Source organism: Saccoglossus kowalevskii, chromosome 10, assembly GCF_978046115.1.
Source record: "Saccoglossus kowalevskii chromosome 10, keSacKowa6.1, whole genome shotgun sequence".
NCBI lineage: Eukaryota > Metazoa > Hemichordata > Enteropneusta > Harrimaniidae > Saccoglossus > Saccoglossus kowalevskii.
In genome coordinates this window covers 27910896-27933203 of record NC_140650.1, presented here as the reverse complement: position 1 = coordinate 27933203, position 22308 = coordinate 27910896, and the positions used below count along the sequence as shown (strand labels likewise).

Below are 22308 nucleotides of genomic sequence, written 5' to 3'. Positions count from 1 at the left end.
GTGACTTTGCCATGCTTTACGAAAAGCCAATGCATCTCTAAAATGACTTATAACTTAATTTCGTATCACAAAGTACATTTACATAAAATTAATTATTAACTGTGATATTCTGAGGCTCATTCAGCGAACGATATGTTATGTTGACGTAATTGTTAACATTGACCTTTAAAGCGGCCATATGTGACCCATTTTTATACCACAAAATGGCTGCCGCAATGTTGACGAGGGTCCGGTGTGCTGTCCGCAATGTGTTGCCAGCATCTGCCCGGGTAATTCATATCAGTTATATTACAGTACTAATAATTTAAAGAATGAAAATGCGACCTTGAGACCACTAATATATTCGATGTATTTCAATTTCAAAAGACCACAGTGACAACTGTACGAAAACTCGTGCATGATATATAAGGGCCCCGATAAGGGCATGTCGTCTATTCTTAGCTCTATGATGAATATAAAGATACAAGGGTCACTTCAACGTGTAGTAGATTTGCCTAAAAGGAACTTTATTATCGATTTAGTTTTTCTGTCTGTTTTAAGTCCCTAGCGAAACATATTCGTTAGGAAAAGTGTTCCTTTTGTAGTATTCAGAACATCTGTGAATCCTAAAAGATTTCACAGACAACATTGAATATTTCACATAATGGAATAGACTGGAATCTTTAGAAAAGTACATTCTTTTACTTTTAATAAATTAGTATTGGAACTCAAAACAATAAAATTGAAAGTTCTTACAAAATATTGTAGTATGTAAATAGTAAATTATAGTAGACGGCCCCAATAAAGCTATATGAATAATCTCAAAATTCACATTTGTAGAACATTTATTAAGCTTAATAAGAGGGTCAGCAAAGGGTATTTTCCTAAGCTGTAATCAATTGTTTTAATTTTTGTAATAATGTAATTTAAATAAACAAAAAATGTAAATCATAGACATTAACAAGGCGTAAAATGTAATCAGTTTTTTTTATTCGTCCGTAATTTGTACAAAGATATTATTTTTTGTAAGTGTATAAAGCATTTTTCAAATTAAATGTCGTTATTTGTACGTAATCTCCAATTTTGATTCTTAAACTCAAATTATCAAAAATATTATAAAAAAGTAAAATTGAATTAGGAATTTGCTTTATTTGTAAAGTGTAAAAATTTATGTTTTACTGTAAATGTAGCTTTCATTTTGTTTCCTGTAAAAACATAAATGTCGTATTTATTTCATGTAACCTGTATCAGCTATCCCCCTTGCCCCCCCCCCCAATAAGTTTAAAGATGCAATATGGATGAGAACATGTAATTTTTAAATTTGTTGATACTGTATATTGATGATTACATTGAATAATTGATTTGTCATGTCCTGAAAATGTGGTTATTGAAACACCCATCTGAGTATTCATTTGATGAATCAATGAAAATTCACTAATATGCATGTGCATTGGTTGTTTTGGTATGTACAATCACTGCACATGTGTCAGTGGTTTTGATTTTTCAACTAACAAATACACTTGTGTATCCTATAAGCGCAACATTTTTAGTTTATGATAAATTATAATCTGATTTAGTCTACAGTATTGAGTATTGAATAACAATATTAAAAATGTAAGTTTTTGTCCTTATTGCATCTTTAAAAATACCCAACCAAGAAAATGATTTTTTTTAAATGTGATGCCTATTGTATGTTGTGATGAATTGTAAATAAAAAAAACAAATTATGTACAACATTGATGTAAAAACATTTACCATTTACTCATTAGAATAGAATATGCAATCTTTTCTCTTGAACATTTTCTTCTTCCAAGATGGTATACGCAAGCTGTAGCCAAGTGGCCATCTGTGAAATAACCATTTTTATGTGAAAATTACAGATTTGGCAGAGCAGTTTGTCTGGGTGTCAGCAGTCCACTATGCCTGAACCGCTGACAGTCTTGAATGATGAGGAGCAACTGATGAGGGATACTGTCAGAAGATTTGCTAAAGAAGTTATTGAACCTCGTGTTAAAATAATGGATGAAGCTTCACACATGGATGAACAACTTATTGATGCACTCTTTCAACAAGGGGTATGTATGGAACACAAATAAAAGCTAGCCATCCATTCATACAGGATCTATGGTCTGTGTCTCGGTGTCCTCAAGAAATCGCTTACGCTGTGAAGCATCCATTGATAAAATCAATCAATTTAGAGCTTACATCATAGGATATTATAATTTTTTATGCATTATTAATTTTTTGCATTTTCAGCCAATCATATCATACAAATCCTTATTGTCCATAACAGTAAAAATATATGGTAATTATGTGGCCTATTTGCTTATGATTAAATTGTGACTTCGCAATCCTCAAGATTACATCAATGTGTATGTAATTTGAATAACCCAACCATTGTTAACTACAATACATGTATATACATTATTGAATGTGTTTAATCCAATGTGTTAACGTAAAAAAAATAAGAAGATAAATGATGGCGGTTGCTGTGACGTGTACATGTAGCAAAATACATTTCGTCTACAAGAAATTGACTGCATGATTATCCTCACACTTAAGAACATTGTATCAAACTTGACTGGTGCAATTACTAGTACTGTGGTATTTTAATACAACCAAACTTTTTTTAATAAAAGAATTCTCGACACTGCAGCTTCAGAATTGAAAGAGCACCCGGTTCCATGACCGAATTTAATAAAAGCAGTACAGGGAGTATCTGTATTTTTCAAAGGGTATCATGGCAAATCCTCTGGGTATCAAGGCAATTACCTCACTTTTGATGCCTCTGAAGTTCATGCTCTGAATTCTGCAGTAGATGTGGTTTTATTTATGTTTTCTTGTTTTATTTATCTTACTAGTTCATGGGAGTTGAAATCGATCACAAGTATGGTGGTTCAGGATTAAGTTTCTTTATTGCCAATCTTGTCATAGAAGAGATTGCCAAAGTCGACCCATCTGTGGCTGCCTGTGTTGATGTCCATAATACGGTGGTGAATACAGCCATAAATAATAACGCTACTGAGGAACAAAAAGCCAGATTTCTTCCAAAACTTGCAACTGAATTTGTAAGTAACTGCATTCAGGATAAACTATTTTTAAATTACAGTGAAAACCTGTGTATAGTGACCACCCAAGTTACTTGGGGAACCAACAGGGGGTAAAAACTTGTTAAAAACTTGTCAGTGATCAGTAAGACACTCTTTTAAAGTTAATAACTGAGCATGCTATTTTTATTTTGAGGTAATGGTATCTTTACCCCAAAATACATACTGCGTTTGCTCTATTAAAAACTCATCTCCAATAGAAACGCTTATAAACCCAAAATTGCATTTGTTGAATACTTAATCTTCAAATTGTCTTATTTTAATCATAGAATCTCCTCTAATGTTTATCCAAGTGCATGTGTTACTAATAGAGCAAGTACAGAAGAGTCAATGGTGATCTTGAAATGTACAAGATGAAAGATACATGACTTAGCTACTTTGATTATTATTGTTTGCAGTGTGGTAGTTTTTGTTTATCTGAAGAAGGATCCGGAAGTGATGCCTTTGCTATGAAGACTCAAGCTGTGAAACATGGTGATAAATATGTATTAAATGGAACTAAATTATGGATTTCTAATGCTGAGCATGCAGGTTTATATGTAGTCTTTGCTAATGCCGACCCATCAAAGGTATTTTTGTCATAAAAATATTTCTCTCTGCATTGGTGTTCAATGTCAGTATCAAATTGTGTATTGTTATTTATGTCACCACAGTTATATCTATTAATATGATATCATTGACTATTTTATGACCAAAATTTGATATGTACAAAATCAGTCAAAAATATTGTATTTATATTATTGTTAGTAACACTGTATTGGTCAATACTGTAACTATTACTCAAATATTATTTAGTAATACTGCATTGATCAATACTGTAACTATTACTCAAATATTATTTAGTGATACTGCATTGATCAATACTGTAATTATTACTCAAACATCATTTAGTGATACTGTATTGGTCAATACTGTAACTATTACTCAAATATCATTTAGTGATACTGCATTGATCAATACTGCAACTATTACTCAAAATATCATTTAGTAATACTGCATTGATCAATACTGTAACTATTACTCAAATATCATTTAGTAATACTGCATTGATCAATACTGTAACTATTACTCAAATATCATTTAGTAATACTGCATTGATCAATACTGCAACTATTACTCAAAATATCATTTAGTAATACTGCATTGATCAATACTTGTAACTATTACTCAAATATCATTTAGTTATACTGCATTGATCAATACTGTAACTATTACTCAAATATTATTTAGTAATACTGCATTGATCAATACTGTAACTATTACTCAAATATCATTTAATAATACTGCATTGATCAATACTGTAACTATTACTCAAATATTATTTAGTAATACTGCATTGATCAATACTGTAACTATTACTCAAAAGATCATTTAGTGACACTGTATTGGTCAGTACTGATACTGTTACTCAAACGATCATTTAGTGACACTATTGATCAGTACTGATACTATTACTCAAAAGATCATTTAGTGACACTGTATTGGTCAATACTGTAACTATTACTCAAAAGATCATTTAGTGACACTGTATTGGTCAATACTGATACTATTACTCAAAAGATCATTTAGTGACACTGTATTGGTCAATACTGATACTGTTACTCAAAAGATCATTTAGTGACACTGTATTGATCAGTACTGATACTATTACTCAAAAGATCATTTAGTGAAACTGTATTGGTCAATACTGATACTATTACTCAAAAGATCATTTAGTGACACTGTATTGGTCAATACTGATGCTATTACTCAAAAGATCATTTAGTGACACTGTATTGGTCAGTACTGATACTATTACTCAAAAGATCATTTAGTGACATTGTATTGATCAGTACTGATACTATTACTCAAAAGATCATTTAGTGACATTGTATTGGTCAATACTGATACTATTACTCAAAAGATCATTTAGTGACACTGTATTGGTCAGTACTGATACTATTACTCAAAAGATCATTTAGTGACACTGTATTGGTCAGTACTGATACTATTACTCAAAAGATCATTTAGTGACACTGTATTGGTCAATACTGTAACTATTACTCAAAGGATCATTTAGTGACACTGTATTGGTCAATACTGATACTATTACTCAAAAGATCATTTAGTGACACTGTATTGGTCAATACTGATACTATTACTCAAAAGATCATTTAGTGACACTATTGGTCAGTACTGATACTATTACTCAAAAGATCATTTAGTGACACTGTATTGGTCAGTACTGATACTATTACTCAAAAGATCATTTAGTGACACTGTATTGGTCAATACTGTAACTATTACTCAAAAGATAATTTAGTGACACTGTATTGGTCAATACTGTAACTATTACTCAAAAGATCATTTAGTGACACTATTGGTCAGTACTGATACTATTACTCAAAAGATCATTTAGTGACACTGTATTGGTCAGTACTGATACTATTACTCAAAAGATCATTTAGTGACACTGTATTGGTCAATACTGATACTATTACTCAAAAGATCATTTAGTGACACTATTGGTCAGTACTGATACTATTACTCAAAAGATCATTTAGTGACACTGTATTGGTCAGTACTGATACTATTACTCAAAAGATCATTTAGTGACACTGTATTGGTCAATACTGTAACTATTACTCAAAAGATCATTTAGTGACACTGTATTGGTCAATACTGTAACTATTACTCAAAAGATCATTTAGTGACACTGTATTGGTCAGTACTGACACTGTTACTCAAAAGATCATTTAGTGACACTGTATTGGTCAGTACTGACACTGTTACTCAAAAGATCATTTAGTGACACTGTATTGGTCAGTACTGACACTGTTACTCAAAAGATCATTTAGTGACACTGTATTGGTCAGTACTTATACTATTACTCAAAAGATCATTTAGTGACACTGTATTGGTCAATACTGTAACTATTACTCAAAAGATCATTTAGTGACACTGTAGTGGTCAATACTGTAACTATTACTCAAAAGATCATTTAGTGACACTGTATTGGTCAATACTGTAACTATTACTCAAAAGATCATTTAGTGACACTGTATTGGTCAGTACTGACACTGTTACTCAAAAGATCATTTAGTGACACTGTATTGGTCAGTACTGACACTGTTACTCAAAAGATCATTTAGTGACACTGTATTGGTCAGTACTTATACTATTACTCAAAAGATCATTTAGTGACACTGTATTGGTCAGTACTGATACTGTTACTCAAAAGATCATTTAGTGACACTGTATTGGTCAATACTGTAACTATTACTCAAAAGATCATTTAGTGACACTGTATTGGTCAGTACTGATACTGTTACTCAAAAGATCATTTAGTGACACTGTATTGGTCAATTCTGTAACTATTACTCAAAAAATCATTTAATGACAATGTATTGGTCAATACTGTAACTATTACTCAAAAGATCATTTAGTGACACTGTATTGGTCAATACTGTAACTATTACTCAAAAGATCATTTAGTGACACTGTATTGGTCAATACTGTAACTATTACTCAAAAGATCATTTAGTGACACTGTATTGGTCAGTACTGACACTGTTACTCAAAAGATCATTTAGTGACACTGTATTGGTCAGTACTTATACTATTACTCAAAAGATCATTTAATGACACTGTATTGGTCAATACTGTAACTATTACTCAAAAGATCATTTAGTGACACTGTATTGATCAGTACTTATACTATTACTCTAAAGATCATTTAATGACACTGTATTGGTCAATACTGTAACTATTACTCAAAAGATCATTTAGTGACACTGTATTGGTCAATACTGATACTATTACTCAAAAGATCATCTTTTCATTGCACTCTCATACTTTCATAATGGCTTACTTGAATGTCTTGTACATCAATATAACATTTTATAATTTTTACAAATGAAATGTATTTATTTAGAACTTCTTATAAAGCTACCTACTTGTGCTGCTACAACATTTGTTCTGATCGTTTGTAGGGATATAAAGGCATTACAGCATTCATTGTAGAAAAGGGAATGGAAGGACTCAGCATTGGCAAAAAAGAAGATAAATTATCAATACGAGCGTCATCTACATGTCCTGTACATTTAGACAATGTTGAGGTTTGTAAGATAAATTATATACAAAATATGCATGCCTCATAGGATATGTAGAATCATCTTAAAACCAACATAGCACTTAATATTTTTATGATATACCACCATAGTAACAACAAAATAGTAATAAAAAAAATAAGGAACAGTTAAATATATTGTATATTTGTCACTGTGAGTGGCCGTTGTATTGTAAACAGGTAGCTTATGATTACACATGTGCCTACATTTGTGTTTATATGATGATCTGATTCAAAATGGCTGATTGGCAGCCATTCTAGTTTTGAAATGATATCTATAACAACATGCCTGGACTGATTGCTTTACAGAAATACTACTTAAAAATGGCTGACAGTAAGAATCAGACATTTCTATTTGTTCAAACTTTCTCCCTTAGGTTCCTGAGTGTAATATCTTGGGTGAAGTTGGTAAAGGTTATAAGTATGCCATAGAGACTTTGAATGAAGGTAGAATTGGCATTGCATCACAGGTAAAGAAATGAATCATACTAGTTTGATTAATCTATGTATACTCATATACGTTGATTTGCGTTTCTTTACACTGGATAGTTAAGATTCATTACAAGGGTATATATGCACACCATGTGTTTTTGAGATTCAATTCAGTTTGAGGTTGTGCATGGACATGGGTAGTTTGTGACATCATTGTTCATGTGTTACAATTTCAAATTCTGAATTACAATTGTATGAAAATAGGTGTATGAAAATACAGTGAAAACCACAGGTACAGCATGCAGAGCAATCTGGATAGCCAAATCTTGGTGGTTTGCACTTTAATTCATTTAGTATCTGAATAAATAGTTTCCTATATTCTTTTATTAGCAAGTAAGTCTGAATATGTCAAATTTCATTTCATATTGTACTGTATGATACTGTATACTTAAAATGAATTTCTATTCAAACCTAAGAATACTATTCCAGCTTACATGTGTATATGCTAACATTTTGTAACACAGAAGTATTACTAAATTTGAATAACCTGAAACAGTTGTCAATAAAAAAGCTCTCTGCAATTCAATATCCCAATCTGTGTATAAGGCTTACTTAGAAAACCCACAATGCTTGATATTGCTCCACAGATGAATGGTTTAACACAAGGTGCTTTGAATCATGTTATTCCATACACTATAAGTAGAAAACAATTTGGACACAGTATTTTTGATTTTCAGGTGAGTTCATTTATAAATAGTATTTTACATTCCAATTTTATGCCACCGTAAATGGGAAGCTGTCAAACCCAGTGATTGTAACTTTAACTAATGCACATAATTACTATTAAATATAAATCTTTTTTGTAAATTTAATTCTGCAAGTAAACTTGTTCTAATGCTTTATTTAAAAAGAACAAAAACATTATTGACAATCTTGAGTAATAAACTGTCCGCTTATTGTGAGGGAATACAAATAATTTGATACACTAACTGAGATTCAACAGGCTAACCAACCTTAGCATATAACAAGCTAGCCAATCAGAGAGTTATTTCCTTTCTTGCCAACCAATCAGACTCTAGCATTCATAAAAACTATTGTATCAGAGGCTTGTAATCCAACTTATGTGAGAACACTTCTCTGCTTTCATCACTATCTGTTTGTTTGTAGTCTATGAATCATCAGATCTCCAAAGCTGTGATACAACTTGAAGCAGCTAAACTAATGACTTATAATGCAGCAAGGTTAAAGGATGCTGGACTTCCATTCACCAAGGAGGCAGCCATGGCAAAGTACATGTCCTCTGAGGTAATCACTTTGTTTCCATGGTGACAGCTGTTACTCATTATATATGCTTGTATGATAATAGTTGCATGACTCAGTGTTGTGTTGTGTTGTGTTTTGATTGGCTGATGCATTGAATTTTCAGTTTGGCTGTAGTCTCGTATCAGTGCACGAAAAGTTCATCCAACAAGATCTTGAAATAGTTCAGGTTGTTATGCATATATTTCTACAACTTACTGCAACAGAAAGTTGAATAGTAGCAGGTCACAAATACCCCCCTCCCCTAAACAATATATCAAAAATCTGTTAAAGAAAATCATATTGTTCAATCATTATTTATTTAAAAGTCAAGGGTTCTACTAGTCAGCAGTTATGTAACAGGCATTTAACTTAATTTAATAAATGGAAGCATGTGCACATGATTGGCTTGTCCCGAACGTTGGGGAAAAATTACACTTGTTCTCATTAATATATTACTATATAAACCATGCACAGCAAAGTGTCGGCTCCCTAGCTTTCTCAAGTCAGACTCATGTGATGCAGGATGTCCAAATATCCACACAATGTTTTGACTTTTGTTTGTCATGTTTGATTTCATGACCAACACAGGATCTCGCAGTGAATAAAAAATTACCTATTAGATTTAACTTTTTGTATCATATTTTGTTTATATTAGACGGCATCATGGGTGACATCTAAGTGTATTGATTGGATGGGAGGTTTGGGGATAACTAAAGGTTTCCAAGTTGAAAAATATTTCAGAGATTGTAAAGTAGGTGAGTAAACTCTGAGGTCAATAACAGCGACTTCGTAATTGTTTGTTGTTCTAATGGGTTGGAAGTATGGACCTAGATCTAATGGTTTTAGTGCACCTGCCTAATAACTTTGTTACAAATCATCAATAGCACACATTTATATCAACTTCGCAGTCTTTAGATTGATTACTGTGGTTTTAAATAATTGTTAATGGGATTCTTATTTGTTTATATATACAGGGACTATCTATGAAGGGACTTCTAATATACAGTTAAACACTATTGCCAAGTTTTTAAGACAAGAATATGCCGAATAAAAGTTGAAAGAAATGATGAAAACAGGTAAATATATTTTGTGAATTGCTTTGATTGTTGAATGTGTATATGACACTATACAACTTGAAGTAACGAAAAGGATAAGATTCCATATAGCCATATATTTTACAGAACAGAGAATATATTGTCCAGATACAATAGGTTATATGCACTGCTACATGTTTAACCATAATTTTATATGTATTCTAGGTGATGGAATAATGTTGAATATATCTTAGTGGACTACTGTTGGAATTGTTTGAATCCCTACAACTTGTGATGAATCCTGCCTTTACAGATTTTCTTGATCTTCCTGATATACTGCCTTTCTGTACAATGTTGGTATTCACTCAATCGATGACTGAATACAAGTCTTACTAAGTATGGAATATGCTTGCAGTTCAATTACTCGTACTGTCATGTGGCTAAATGAATGTGGTCTATAACTCAAAAATAACTTCCCTGATGGGATGATAGTGGTGATGGGAGTCAGAATTATACATAAGAATAGTTTCCATGGGAGGTAGCATTGTTGTTTTCACTCTCAAAATTCTGAAGATTTGTTTTTATGAAGCTAAACCTTCCTGTGACCACCTGTCAGATTTGCATGCATCTTTCCAAAAAAGTTTGTGTTGACAAAATTAGCAAGTCATTGTCAATGACACGTCCCCGTTCCGTTCATATTTGAGTGACATATACATTCAAAGCAGATCATGACCGAAATGCACCTGCATATGTACAACACATTGTACCAAATTTGAACGAAATCCGTCCATGCATAACTGAGATCCGGGTCCGGAATGGTGAAAATGTGTGATTTTGATGCATTTTCGGCCTTAAAATGGCCATCATTCAGCTATTGTTAAGCGGACCATGAAACAAATGCACATATCTATTTGTGACATGATGTACCATGTGTGTGTGAAGTTTGAACTTGATCAATCCAGACATGTCTTGGATACGGATCCAGAACTGAATTCTTTACAACAAAATAGCCGCCAGTCGGCCATTTCAAACTTGATCCGAAAAAAAAATGACGTGCATCAAGGTCCTATTATGTTTAATGTATGTACCAAATTTGAACGAAATCCGTCCATGCATAACTGAGATCCGGGTCCGGAGAAAATGTGCGATTTCAATGCATTTTCGGCCTTAAAGCGGCCGCCATTTGGCTATCGTTAATGAGATCATGAAACAAATGCACATACATATTTGTGACATGATGTACCTTGTGTGTGTGTGAAGTTTGAACTCGATCAATCCAATCATGTCTCAGATACGAATCCAGAACTGAATTCTTTAAAACAAAATGGCCGCCAGTCGGCCATTTCAAACCCGATCAAAACAAAAAATGACGTGCATCAAGGTCCTATTATGTTTAATGTATGTACCAAATTTGAACGAAATCCGTCCATGCATAACTGAGATCCGGGTCCGGAATGGTGAAAATGTGTGATTTTGATGCATTTTCGGACTTAAAATGGCCGCTATTCGGTTATCGTTAATCGGATCATGAAAAAAATGCATGTGCATATGTCCCATATAATGTGTGATGTATGAGTGAAGTTTGAACTTAATCGGTCCATGCATGCTCGAGATACAGGTCACAGATCACGCACACACACACGCACGCATGCACAACGGGGACTAAAAAAAGTGACACACTTGTTGATAACTTCATGAATGTTCAGTTTGAATCATGATGTATTTATGATGTTTCCATGTTTGAATTCCATAATGGATAAAATTCACCTTCATTCTAAATGCTTTTGGGGTTTCACATATACATGTACTTGTTGTTTTGCCAATTCCCTCAAGCTGGTAACAAAGTACAGTGAAGATTTGTTTTCCTTTCTGTTATATTTTTTAGCTTTTCAAGAATCAATCACATAAAGTACATACAATTTTGTTTCTCTGACAGAGATAAATTCAAGTAAAGCAGTACATCCCTGCTTGTCAATTCCTTTCTAAATAATTTTGCAATTAAGAGGAAAACTTGCTAGCATTTCACAAAGTACAGTGGCATTTTGTTGATTCATTTCAGTGACTGCATATAGTAACCCAATAACCTGCTTTATTGTTGTGTGTGACCAATTTACACAAAGTTGTAAATGAATGACCACATAAAATACTCGAATCTGGGGTACCGAGTGTTGGCCAAGTTACTCACAATTGCAAAAGCCAAAACTGTTCTTTAAAACCATTCACTCCATTTCATGTATCAGGAGTACATTCAAGACAAACAGTTGATTAGATTGTTTATGCTAACATTTGTTAACAGGACTTTTACATATATGTTTGTGCTTCGAGAGAGCAAATACATGTGAAATGTCCTTGAATTGTACATACATTGTAAAGATATTATATAATAAAGACTAATTTACACTAGTTTTGTTGTTGTGTGCAACTGTCCTTGGGCTATCTATGATCTACACATGTTACATTGCATCTAGTTTTTGATGTAATGTTTTGAAATGTAGAACAGCCGACTATAAATGGAACAATTTTGTGGGCGATGCCTGAAATTGACACTTAATTGATTTATCTCATTGCAGTTCATTTGTTCACTGGGTTTGTCTGGCATATATGTCTTTGATATTGTTAAAAAACGTTTGTATTTTCAAGAATCTGGTATGTTTGTTCAGATTAGTCAGTGAAAGGAAATGCTAAATATATTATTTCTGAAAATATATAATGATTGACACGGTGATTTAACTATTAAACCTAGCTGTACAACGGTAATTCGTCACGTCTGACATGAGCTAGTAAGCAAGCAAACTGTCCAACTTAATAAGCCAGTGAACAATGGTCTTTACCATCCACCATGATTAATTGGTGAATATCAGTCGTGTTTAAACAAATAGTATTGAGTTTTTTGTGCATAATGCATTGCGGATGAACTAATTAGATGAGAAGATCATGAAAGAAGCTAAAAGAAAATATAAAACATTTTCAGACCTATGTAATATCAGAACTCTATCAACATCGTGTTTCTTTAGAAATTTCACACCTGTATACGGGTATACTTCATCCAAATCATGCTCTCACGATCCACTTCTTACATTACTAAATGAAATCCGCTTGGATGTTCTCCTTCCATCAATATTAGATATCAGTGGCATTGTATCTGACAGTTTCAAACAATCATATATCATGCCTCTTCTAAAGAAGCCTAACATTCTGTTTCAATGGATGCAGAATAGATATAGAATCAGTAGAACTGCTCTGCTGTTGATAAAATTCTACTTACAAAGAGACATTACCTGATTTTTCTTCCTCTTGGATGGCTCTGTAAAGTGCTTTGAAACCTGTTTTATTTGCCCTTTATAAGAATTATCATAATTTTGATTTACTATTGCAGACTTCTCATAATATTTACACTTACAAATTACAATTTGTCTACAGTATTTTCTTGATTTGTTTCCTGTGACACTATCTTGCTATTTATGGTTCATTTATCTACAAATCTCACTCAAGTAATAATTTCTCTGACTACAGTAAATTCAAGATTTCGAGTCTGATATAATGATCTGTTCAGTATTTGCTGCCCCAAATGCTCCACATCAGTTCATAGTTTAAGTCACGCTAGTATTGAACTGGCATCTCATCCAATCACAAGTATAACAATTTTATACTTACAGTTGATAAATAAAATAAATAAATACCCAGAACTATAAAACATTTCAACAACTATTTTAATTAATAGTTTCTGCTCAGCGTACACCGATATATTTTTCACTTACATTTCATTTGAAGAAAAAAGGTTTGACCAGAAACATTTCTTTTAATAATCGTATACACGTAAATCAGGCGATATCGATGAATGACACTCGTATGACACTCAATGTATTGTATGTATGTAATGTGCGTTCTCATAAAACAAAAGGTTTGCACTTTTTAATATAAATCTGATAAAGTGAATTGATTATAGTTACATTATTGGCAAAGCGATTAAGTTTCTGAATTTGATAAATTATTCCCTACACCTCATAATAAATAATAATAAGCATGCTGCATTAACTAATATCGGTTTTCAAGGACACGGTGTTTAATTTAAAGTCAACGTAAAATAAAATAACTTAATAATCAATAACAAGTCTCGTTCACATTTGTTTGAACATTTACTCCTGACTCTGCAGAAAATTCCTTTTTTCTTCTCTTGTATTCCGTTTTGAAGAATATCACAAATATTATAAAAGAAACTGTGAGTAAGGCTCCAGAAAATATTGTGGACACTACAAATAAAACAAAACAAAAAAATAAATGCATCTCTGAGTCAAACACCACTAAAATAGAACTGCAAGAACGTTGCATATCCAAGCGTTTAAAAGACGTACCTGTCATATCTTGTGCGTCTTGAACACATGTTTGTGTTTTCATTTTATACGCCGGTAATGGTCGTTTAAGTGCTTGCATTATAAAAGTATAAGCTATTCCTTGTATATGACTGAAACCAAATTAACAAATATCAAAGACAAGCCTGTTTCTATACACGAGATTTAGTATATAATTGTGGTGTGTGATGTACGTCAATGTGTTACATATATCGAGTTGCGAAATTACATGGTTACAGCATAAATACATATACAGAAGAAATGTATATATAAATGTACATGTAACATATTTGTAGCTTGATTATCCGTGTATAGTCAAATGGAGAATTTTCGCTGTACGGGATTTGCTAGACTGGTTTTGATTACAATTGACAGTATATCTAAGTTGCCTTGTTTATATAATACAGAACATGACACACACACATACATATATATACATATATATATACATATACATATATATATATATATATACATATATATATATATATATATATATATATATATATATATATATATATACATATACATATATACATATACATATATACATATACATATATATATATATATATATATATATATATATATATATATATATATATATATATATATATATATATATATATATATATATATATATATATATATATATATAGCGCTTCGGCTACTCTCCAGTGTATGCAAAGTGACTGTGAGATTATTATATCATGATTTGATAATAGCATTATTTCACAGGAATAGCCATATTATAATAATGGGTGGGAATTATACACGTTACTATGTCCTGGGGCTATATAGATTATATACAGTGAGCTAACATTACTGTAACAATAGGTGAAAATAGTATAACAAAATGTCGCATAATAAAATGCATAAAACCTACAGATGAAAAAAATAGCTGACCTACCCTGAGACTATTATTAATCCTGCTGATGTTGCCTGGGCAATAGGATACGTTGTTTCTACAGCTAATTCTAGTGTCAGTGGAAGTGATGCCAACAGACCAAACCCAGACAGCGACGCTAGGACGATGAGTACTGTTTCAATATCAGGAATGGTTAACACCTATATGTAGAGGAAATTCATTTGAGACGTCAGAGATTACAACAAGATTGCACAGTAATATTAACACTTCATAGTATTGTGATTATCACACTATCTGTATCATACCCAAATCGCTTTTTTTCTTACCCCTCCGAAGACAACAAGTGCTGTTGTACCAATACCAATGGCGATGATAATAAGTTCTTGGTATAATTTGGTTCTATCTAAAATAAGGCTGAACGTAATCATTCCAATTAATCCAACACCGATGATTAATGCTCCACAGATACCTGAAAACGTCTGAAACATATTTTATAATCAAATAGCTGAATTATTTAAAAATACATTATTCAAATAAATTCAAATAACACAATTTAAGAGTGAAATGTGAAAGTCGAAAATAAGCCATCGAAACACATGGTAGCTCTGAGGGTAGGTTAGTGTCCGTGCAGTCGTTAATCACAAGTTATCTTAAACATTATTTCCATACAAACGTGGTCAATTGGTACAAGAACCTTCATCGTCTATCTTAGTTACATACATCGATGCATTCTTAGCTTAATATAATGTCTGTAATTTATACACGAGCTTGGAGACCATTAATATACTATATATGTGCTAACTTTCAATGTCAATTTCCCCGGCGTACTATCGCGATAAACACGGGTACAAATAGTTGATAAACAAGATCTGCAATGCTGATGTGTGCACGTCCGGAAAACAATGTATAACAATAACCACAAAGATTGCCAAGTTAAATTTGAATAATTTTGTGAACACTTACCGCTGTATATCCATTGGGACACAGTATTTGTTCTAACAATAAAGTAGTCGCATTGAATATACCAATATCACATCCCACGCACAATAGTAACAACCAATATGCTTTAATTTGTAATATCTAATGATATATATACACAAATTGCAATATTACACTGATTCTGATTACTTGACCAAATACATTTATTGACCCATCACTAGGTTTGAATAATAATTAATTTGCACGATTATGTGGAATTATATCTATCGAAATAACACTGGCGGTCTGGCCGGGCATTTTGTGGTTATTATGGTTCATATTAAACAATCAATAAATGAATCTTTATGTTTTGCATTTGTTATAGACATCTCGTTGAATATAGGTCCAAATACGGTACGACTAGTTTTACTTGGAGACAAATTAAAAAAGCGAAACTGCTACAATTTAATTATATATAATTGTTCACACTATGTTCATAGAATACAGGTAGTAAGTTGTGATAAATTTGTTTTCTTGAATGACATTTGATGTTATTGATCTACACCGTGCTACGCACCTTTTTCAGACCTGGCCAAAATGGTTCGTCTTGCTGCTGTGCAGCTGCTGAAGGCGGTGATGGTGGTATACTGCTACACAAACCGAATGTTGCAAGGACTGTCCCGATAGCTGCAGGAACGCAATACACTATAAGCTGAAAATGCAAACTAATTACATTAATATCAATTTTATTGTTTGATAGAATGCGACTAAAAGTTGTATGGAATGTACGAAGTGGTGTATCTTGAACCTCGAATTATATGTGGACATTAAATGTAAATTTACGTGTTTGAAGACAAATTATACGACTAAAAGGTATATGAACTTCTCGATCATAATAAGTAGACTTCGTTATGTATTGCATTATATTATTGTGAAGTGCCAGTCATTTCGCTGTATACAAACAATGTTTTACCTTATACTCGATCTCAACATGACCATCTAGTTCTATCGGATTTGGCCATATATACAATTAGACCATTATGAAATACCTGTTCACACTACATGTATAATATAAGCAGCAAAACTCCCAATGGAAGCAATTTGCTCACGAACGTCAGAAAATGAAATAAAAACTCACCAATAACTGTATACTGTGTATGTCAGTATGTTTTAACAACCTGGGAGATATGAGGCTGGCAAACAAATATCCACCGGGAAACGACGCCACCATCGTTGCAAACGTTCTGTGGTTTTTAGGGAACCACTTATTAGAGACTTTGGACGGGCATGAGGTGAATACCGGATATGCCGTAGCTGCGACCACTTGACCAGCCATTGCCACTGGAAATGTATACGAGGAACTGACAAAATCCATAGTACTGAGTACTCTAATGATGCTACCAATAGTATTCAACCAGGATGCCAGAATTAACTTGCAAATAAGCACAAATAACCTCCATGTGGTCAATATGAATGCCCAAAGGGTGAATTCCTTGATAAAACTTCACATTGACAGAAATATATTACATGTACATACATATTCATGAGCCCATACGCCATAGAGTATTACGTCACATATGTGTGGCAATATATGGCAATATTATCAATCAGTTAATGAACTGCAAGTTTGCGGAGGGTCATGGTTATTTTGAAGTTCAAATTCTATAATATAATTGAATATTCGTGTTGCTCAATATGAAATATAATTTGTTAAAATACTAAACTAATTATCACATGTGCACATATCTTGTGTAGCATTATACTAGTAAACATCCATTGTATAACGAGTCGGCAAGGGATATTTTCGTAAGCTGTAATCAATTGTTTTTATTTTCGTAATAATGTAAATAAATAATAATTGTAAATTCGTAGACATGGGCAAGGTGTAACATGTAATCAGCTATTTTATTCGTCCGTAATTTGTCACACACAAAGTTCTTATATTTTGTAAGCGTAGAAAGCATTTTTTACATTAAATGTCGTAATTTGTACGCAATTTCCAATTTTGGTTCTTAAACACAAATTATAAAATATATTATAAAAGTGTAAAATGTAATTAGGAATTTGCTTAATCTGTAAAGTGTAAAAACTTATTATAATTATTTAAAAAAACAAATATAGAAAATTAACAAGTTCACAAGATATTGATTCATCAAACAGGGTTTTACCGATAGTCTAATGCTGAAGGTATCCAGGAGCCACGTTGCCACAAACCCCATTGGAATAGATAGAATTAAATATATCAGTGAAAACAGATTAATACTCGATGGATTGACAGAATACACTTCAGCCGCCTCGGTTGCCACGGGACTGAACGATAACCAGATCTGAAATACAACATAAATGGATGCTATATATGTGCCGTAAATTAATAAATTTTTGTTATATTAAAGTACTTGTCTCAAACATGTTTTATGCAATTTTTATTTACGTCAAAAGCATCGTCTTACCCAAAAACGTTTGCCATCCGGTGATATACGTACATTGCCTATTCTTAAATCGCAACGTCTTTTTGCATCGTGTATTGTTCGATATTCTCGTGTGAATTACCGAGGTCAAATGGTGACACAGAGGTTCAAAGTGCACCTCACTGACCACAGTCTGACGAACCACAAAGCTCTCGCTAACAGTGTGTATAACATACACGAATACAGAAGTTATAATCTTACCATTTGTGCAGACGTAGCATGCAACGTAACCAACAATAGAACAAACCATCGTCGCTTGTACAATTTGAACTCTTCTACGTTGACAGTGTTAACTACGGGAACCTGCACCGACGATAACTGACCATCATCGTTGTTGCGCTGTATCTCTCGGTATTGAATGTTGGTCTTCTCCTCCTTGTAGAGCTGTTCACTTTCAGAACCACTATCCATGCCCGAGTTGACACAAAAGCAAGATCAATGTATGGTCCCGTGTTGCTGTATAAATGAATGTTGCCGTCCCATGAAAGTCACGTGCTAAGGCGTGTCACCTGACTGCTGTCCGACGACTGTCAATGGTCGGTGTGACATCTATTTAAAGAAATACATTGATATTTTGTACTAATTTAACACTTTTTGTTATCAGTATGCTATCACCTAATGTAAAATTGCCATTGTGATTTGGAACCACTTGTATTTAGTGATTATACGAGTTGCAATATAAATCTACTTCCAACATGTAGTATTATTTAATATGGTTTATTTTTAATTCTCATTTCAGCTTTGAAATCTCAACTTTACAATTTTTCGAACGTAATTGTATTATTTTATGTAGAATAGTTTCAGAACATAAAAATTATATTTATTAAAATAGATACGTTCAACCATAACACACCCAAATAACAAATTTGTGTATTTTGTACTTTATCAAAGTATGACTTTGTAGACAGCAAACGAATAACTGCTCGTAGAGCAAAATGTACAATTGACATTTGCAGAAATTGGTACTAGATAAGCAAACCATGAGCATAATAATAAGCTATTCAACATACTAATAAGCTATTCAGCATATTAATAAGCTATTCAGCATAATAATAAGCTATTCAGCCTAATAATAAGCTATTCAGCATACTAATAAGCTATTTAGCATAATAATAAGCTATTCAGCATAATAATCAGCTATTCAGCATAATAATAAGCTATTCAGCATACTAATAAGCTATTTAGCATACTAATAAGCTATTCAGTATACTAATCAGCTATTCGGCATAATAATAAGCTATTCAGCATACTAATAAGCTATTCAGCATACTAATAAGCTATTCAGCATACTAATAAGCTATTTAGCATACTAATAAGCTATTTAGCATACTAATAAGCTATTTAGCATACTAATAAGCTATTCAGCATAATAACAAGCTATTCAGCATATTAATAAGCTATTCAGCATATTAATCAGCTATTTAGCATAATAATCAGCTATTCAGCATAATAACAAGCTATTCAGCATATTAATAAGCTATTCAGCATAATAATAAGCTATTTAGCATACTAATAAGCTATTCAGCATAATAATAAGCTATTTAGCATACTAATAAGCTATTTAGCATACTAATAAGCTATTCAGCATAATAACAAGCTATTCAGCATATTAACAAGCTATTCAGCATATTAATCAGCTATTTAGCATAATAATCAGCTATTCAGCATAATAACAAGCTATTCAGCATATTAATAAGCTATTCAGCATAATAATAAGCTATTTAGCATACTAATAAGCTATTCAGCATAATAATAAGCTATTCAGCATAATAATAAGCTATTTAGCATAATAATAAGCTATTCAGCATACTAATAAGCTATTTAGCATAATAATAAGCTATTTAGCATACTAATAAGCTATTCAGCATAATAACAAGCTATTCAGCATACTAATCAGCTATTCAGCATAATAATAAGCTATTCAGCATACTAATAAGCTATTCAGCATAATAACAAGCTATTCAGCATATTAATCAGCTATTTAGCATAATAATAAGCTATTCAGCATACTAATCAGCTATTCAGCATAATAATAAGCTATTCAGCATAATAATAAGCTATTCAGCATAATAACAAGCTATTCAGCATATTAATCAGCTATTCAGCATAATAATAAGCTATTCAGCATACTCATCAGCTATTCAGCATATTAATAAGCTATTCAGTATAATAATAAGCTATTTAGCATACTAATAAGCTATTCAGCATACTAATAAGCTATTCGGCATAATAACAAGCTATTCAGCATATTAATCAGCTATTTAGCATAATAATAAGCTATTCAGCATACTAATCAGCTATTCAGCATAATAATAAGCTATTCAGCATACTAATCAGCTATTCAGCATAATAATAAGCTATTCAGCATACTAATAAGCTATTCAGCATACTAATAAGCTATTCAGCATAATAATAAGCTATTCAGCATATTAATAAGCTATTCAGCATAATAATAAGCTATTTAGCATACTAATAAGCTATTCAGCATACTAATAAGCTATTCAGCATAATAATAAGCTATTCAGCATACTAATAAGCTATTCAGCATAATAATAAGCTATTCAGCATAATAATAAGCTATTTAGCATACTAATAAGCTATTCAGCATACTAATAAGCTATTCAGCATAATAATAAGCTATTCAGCATACTAATAAGCTATTCAGCATAATAATAAGCTATTCAGCATAATAATAAGCTATTCAGCATATTAATCAGCTATTCAGCATAATAATCAGCCGTTCATTTCCATGAATGCTACATCTTAACGACAAACAGCTACATACTTGATACCAGAGAACAGTTTCATTAGTCCCAAAAAAAACGAATACATGAGGATTGGTTTATTTATTATGATATCATATCATATCATATCATATCATATCATATCATATCATATCATATCAGCTTTTTAAACAATATGTATGCCTGAGTATTTTTACAGGTTAAGATATGCTGACTTACAAAATGGTTACAAATATTATAAATTGATTTGTGTCAAAAACAGTTTGCTTTTCATTTAAATTTGGAGAACTAACAATGACAGAACGATTTATACTATTTTCATGTTAGAGTATATCGTGCCAGATATGTCAATCATTTCAAAAACAAAATTAGAAACATAATTTAACTGAACATGGACAGGTCTTGTACTTGGATCATGCATCTGTGTAAACTACTCGCATATGATTTGCAGGAATGTGAATAGAAGCATTCAGATTGTTGTAAATGCACAATCACCCTGGAAATTCAGAACACGCAATATAGGAAAACTCATTTTCATTAATTAATAAACATTTATCATAGCTAAATTTATGACACGTATTGAAACTCAATAAATACTAAAATACTGATAGAAAAAAATCACCTAAGTGAATTTTTGTACACGGGGGTTGTGATTGGTCGGAAATACGCCTTTCAAATATAAGGGAATGGTTGGGGTGATTTTTTTTATAATAGGGGAAGTGATTTTCAAATAAGTTGCTCTACTAATATTTTATATTTATCATAACAGTATTTCTTTTAATTTCCAAAACTAATAATAACACATTCCTTTCAAGAACTGTACGATTGTTTAGTCGACTATTTTAATTTAACACTATGCATGATTAAATCCAATGTGGTACACATTGTCAGAGACCACTTGTTGAGAACAGCAGTATGATGTATCTGACATGAAAAGCTGCAAGTCACTTGACTAACCTCAAGTATTAAGGTTATCAAACTTTTACCGCCCGTTTTTCT

At 32.1% G+C, this 22308-nt stretch overlaps 2 protein-coding genes across 3 annotated transcripts; one reads left to right on the top strand and one right to left on the bottom strand.

Moving 5' to 3' along the window:
* The first annotated feature begins 197 nt into the window (after positions 1–197).
* LOC100378591 (short/branched chain specific acyl-CoA dehydrogenase, mitochondrial-like) lies at positions 198–12365 on the top strand. Its single transcript, XM_085504454.1, has 11 exons — positions 198–269; positions 1860–2054; positions 2841–3047; positions 3485–3655; positions 7058–7183; positions 7572–7664; positions 8274–8363; positions 8794–8931; positions 9584–9683; positions 9903–10004; positions 10188–12365. The coding sequence occupies exons 1-10, from the start codon at positions 204–206 to the stop codon at positions 9977–9979; spliced, it is 1263 nt and encodes a 420-aa protein (XP_085360580.1). The 5' UTR covers positions 198–203; the 3' UTR covers positions 9980–10004; positions 10188–12365.
* A 1284-nt stretch (positions 12366–13649) lies between these two features.
* On the bottom strand, positions 13650–19039 carry LOC102805702 (solute carrier family 49 member A3-like). 2 transcript variants are annotated; one of them, XM_006822648.3, is made up of 9 exons: positions 18767–19039; positions 18266–18424; positions 17236–17529; positions 16675–16809; positions 16143–16259; positions 15506–15658; positions 15222–15379; positions 14315–14424; positions 13650–14212 (listed from the first exon to the last, which is right to left on the bottom strand). In XM_006822648.3, the coding sequence occupies exons 1-9, from the start codon at positions 18974–18976 to the stop codon at positions 14064–14066; spliced, it is 1485 nt and encodes a 494-aa protein (XP_006822711.1). In that variant the 5' UTR covers positions 18977–19039; the 3' UTR covers positions 13650–14063. The 2 variants fall into 2 exon arrangements, with proteins under 2 accessions (XP_006822711.1, XP_085360579.1); XM_085504453.1 differs by lacking the exon at positions 14315–14424.
* Between the last annotated feature and the right edge of the window lie 3269 nt (positions 19040–22308).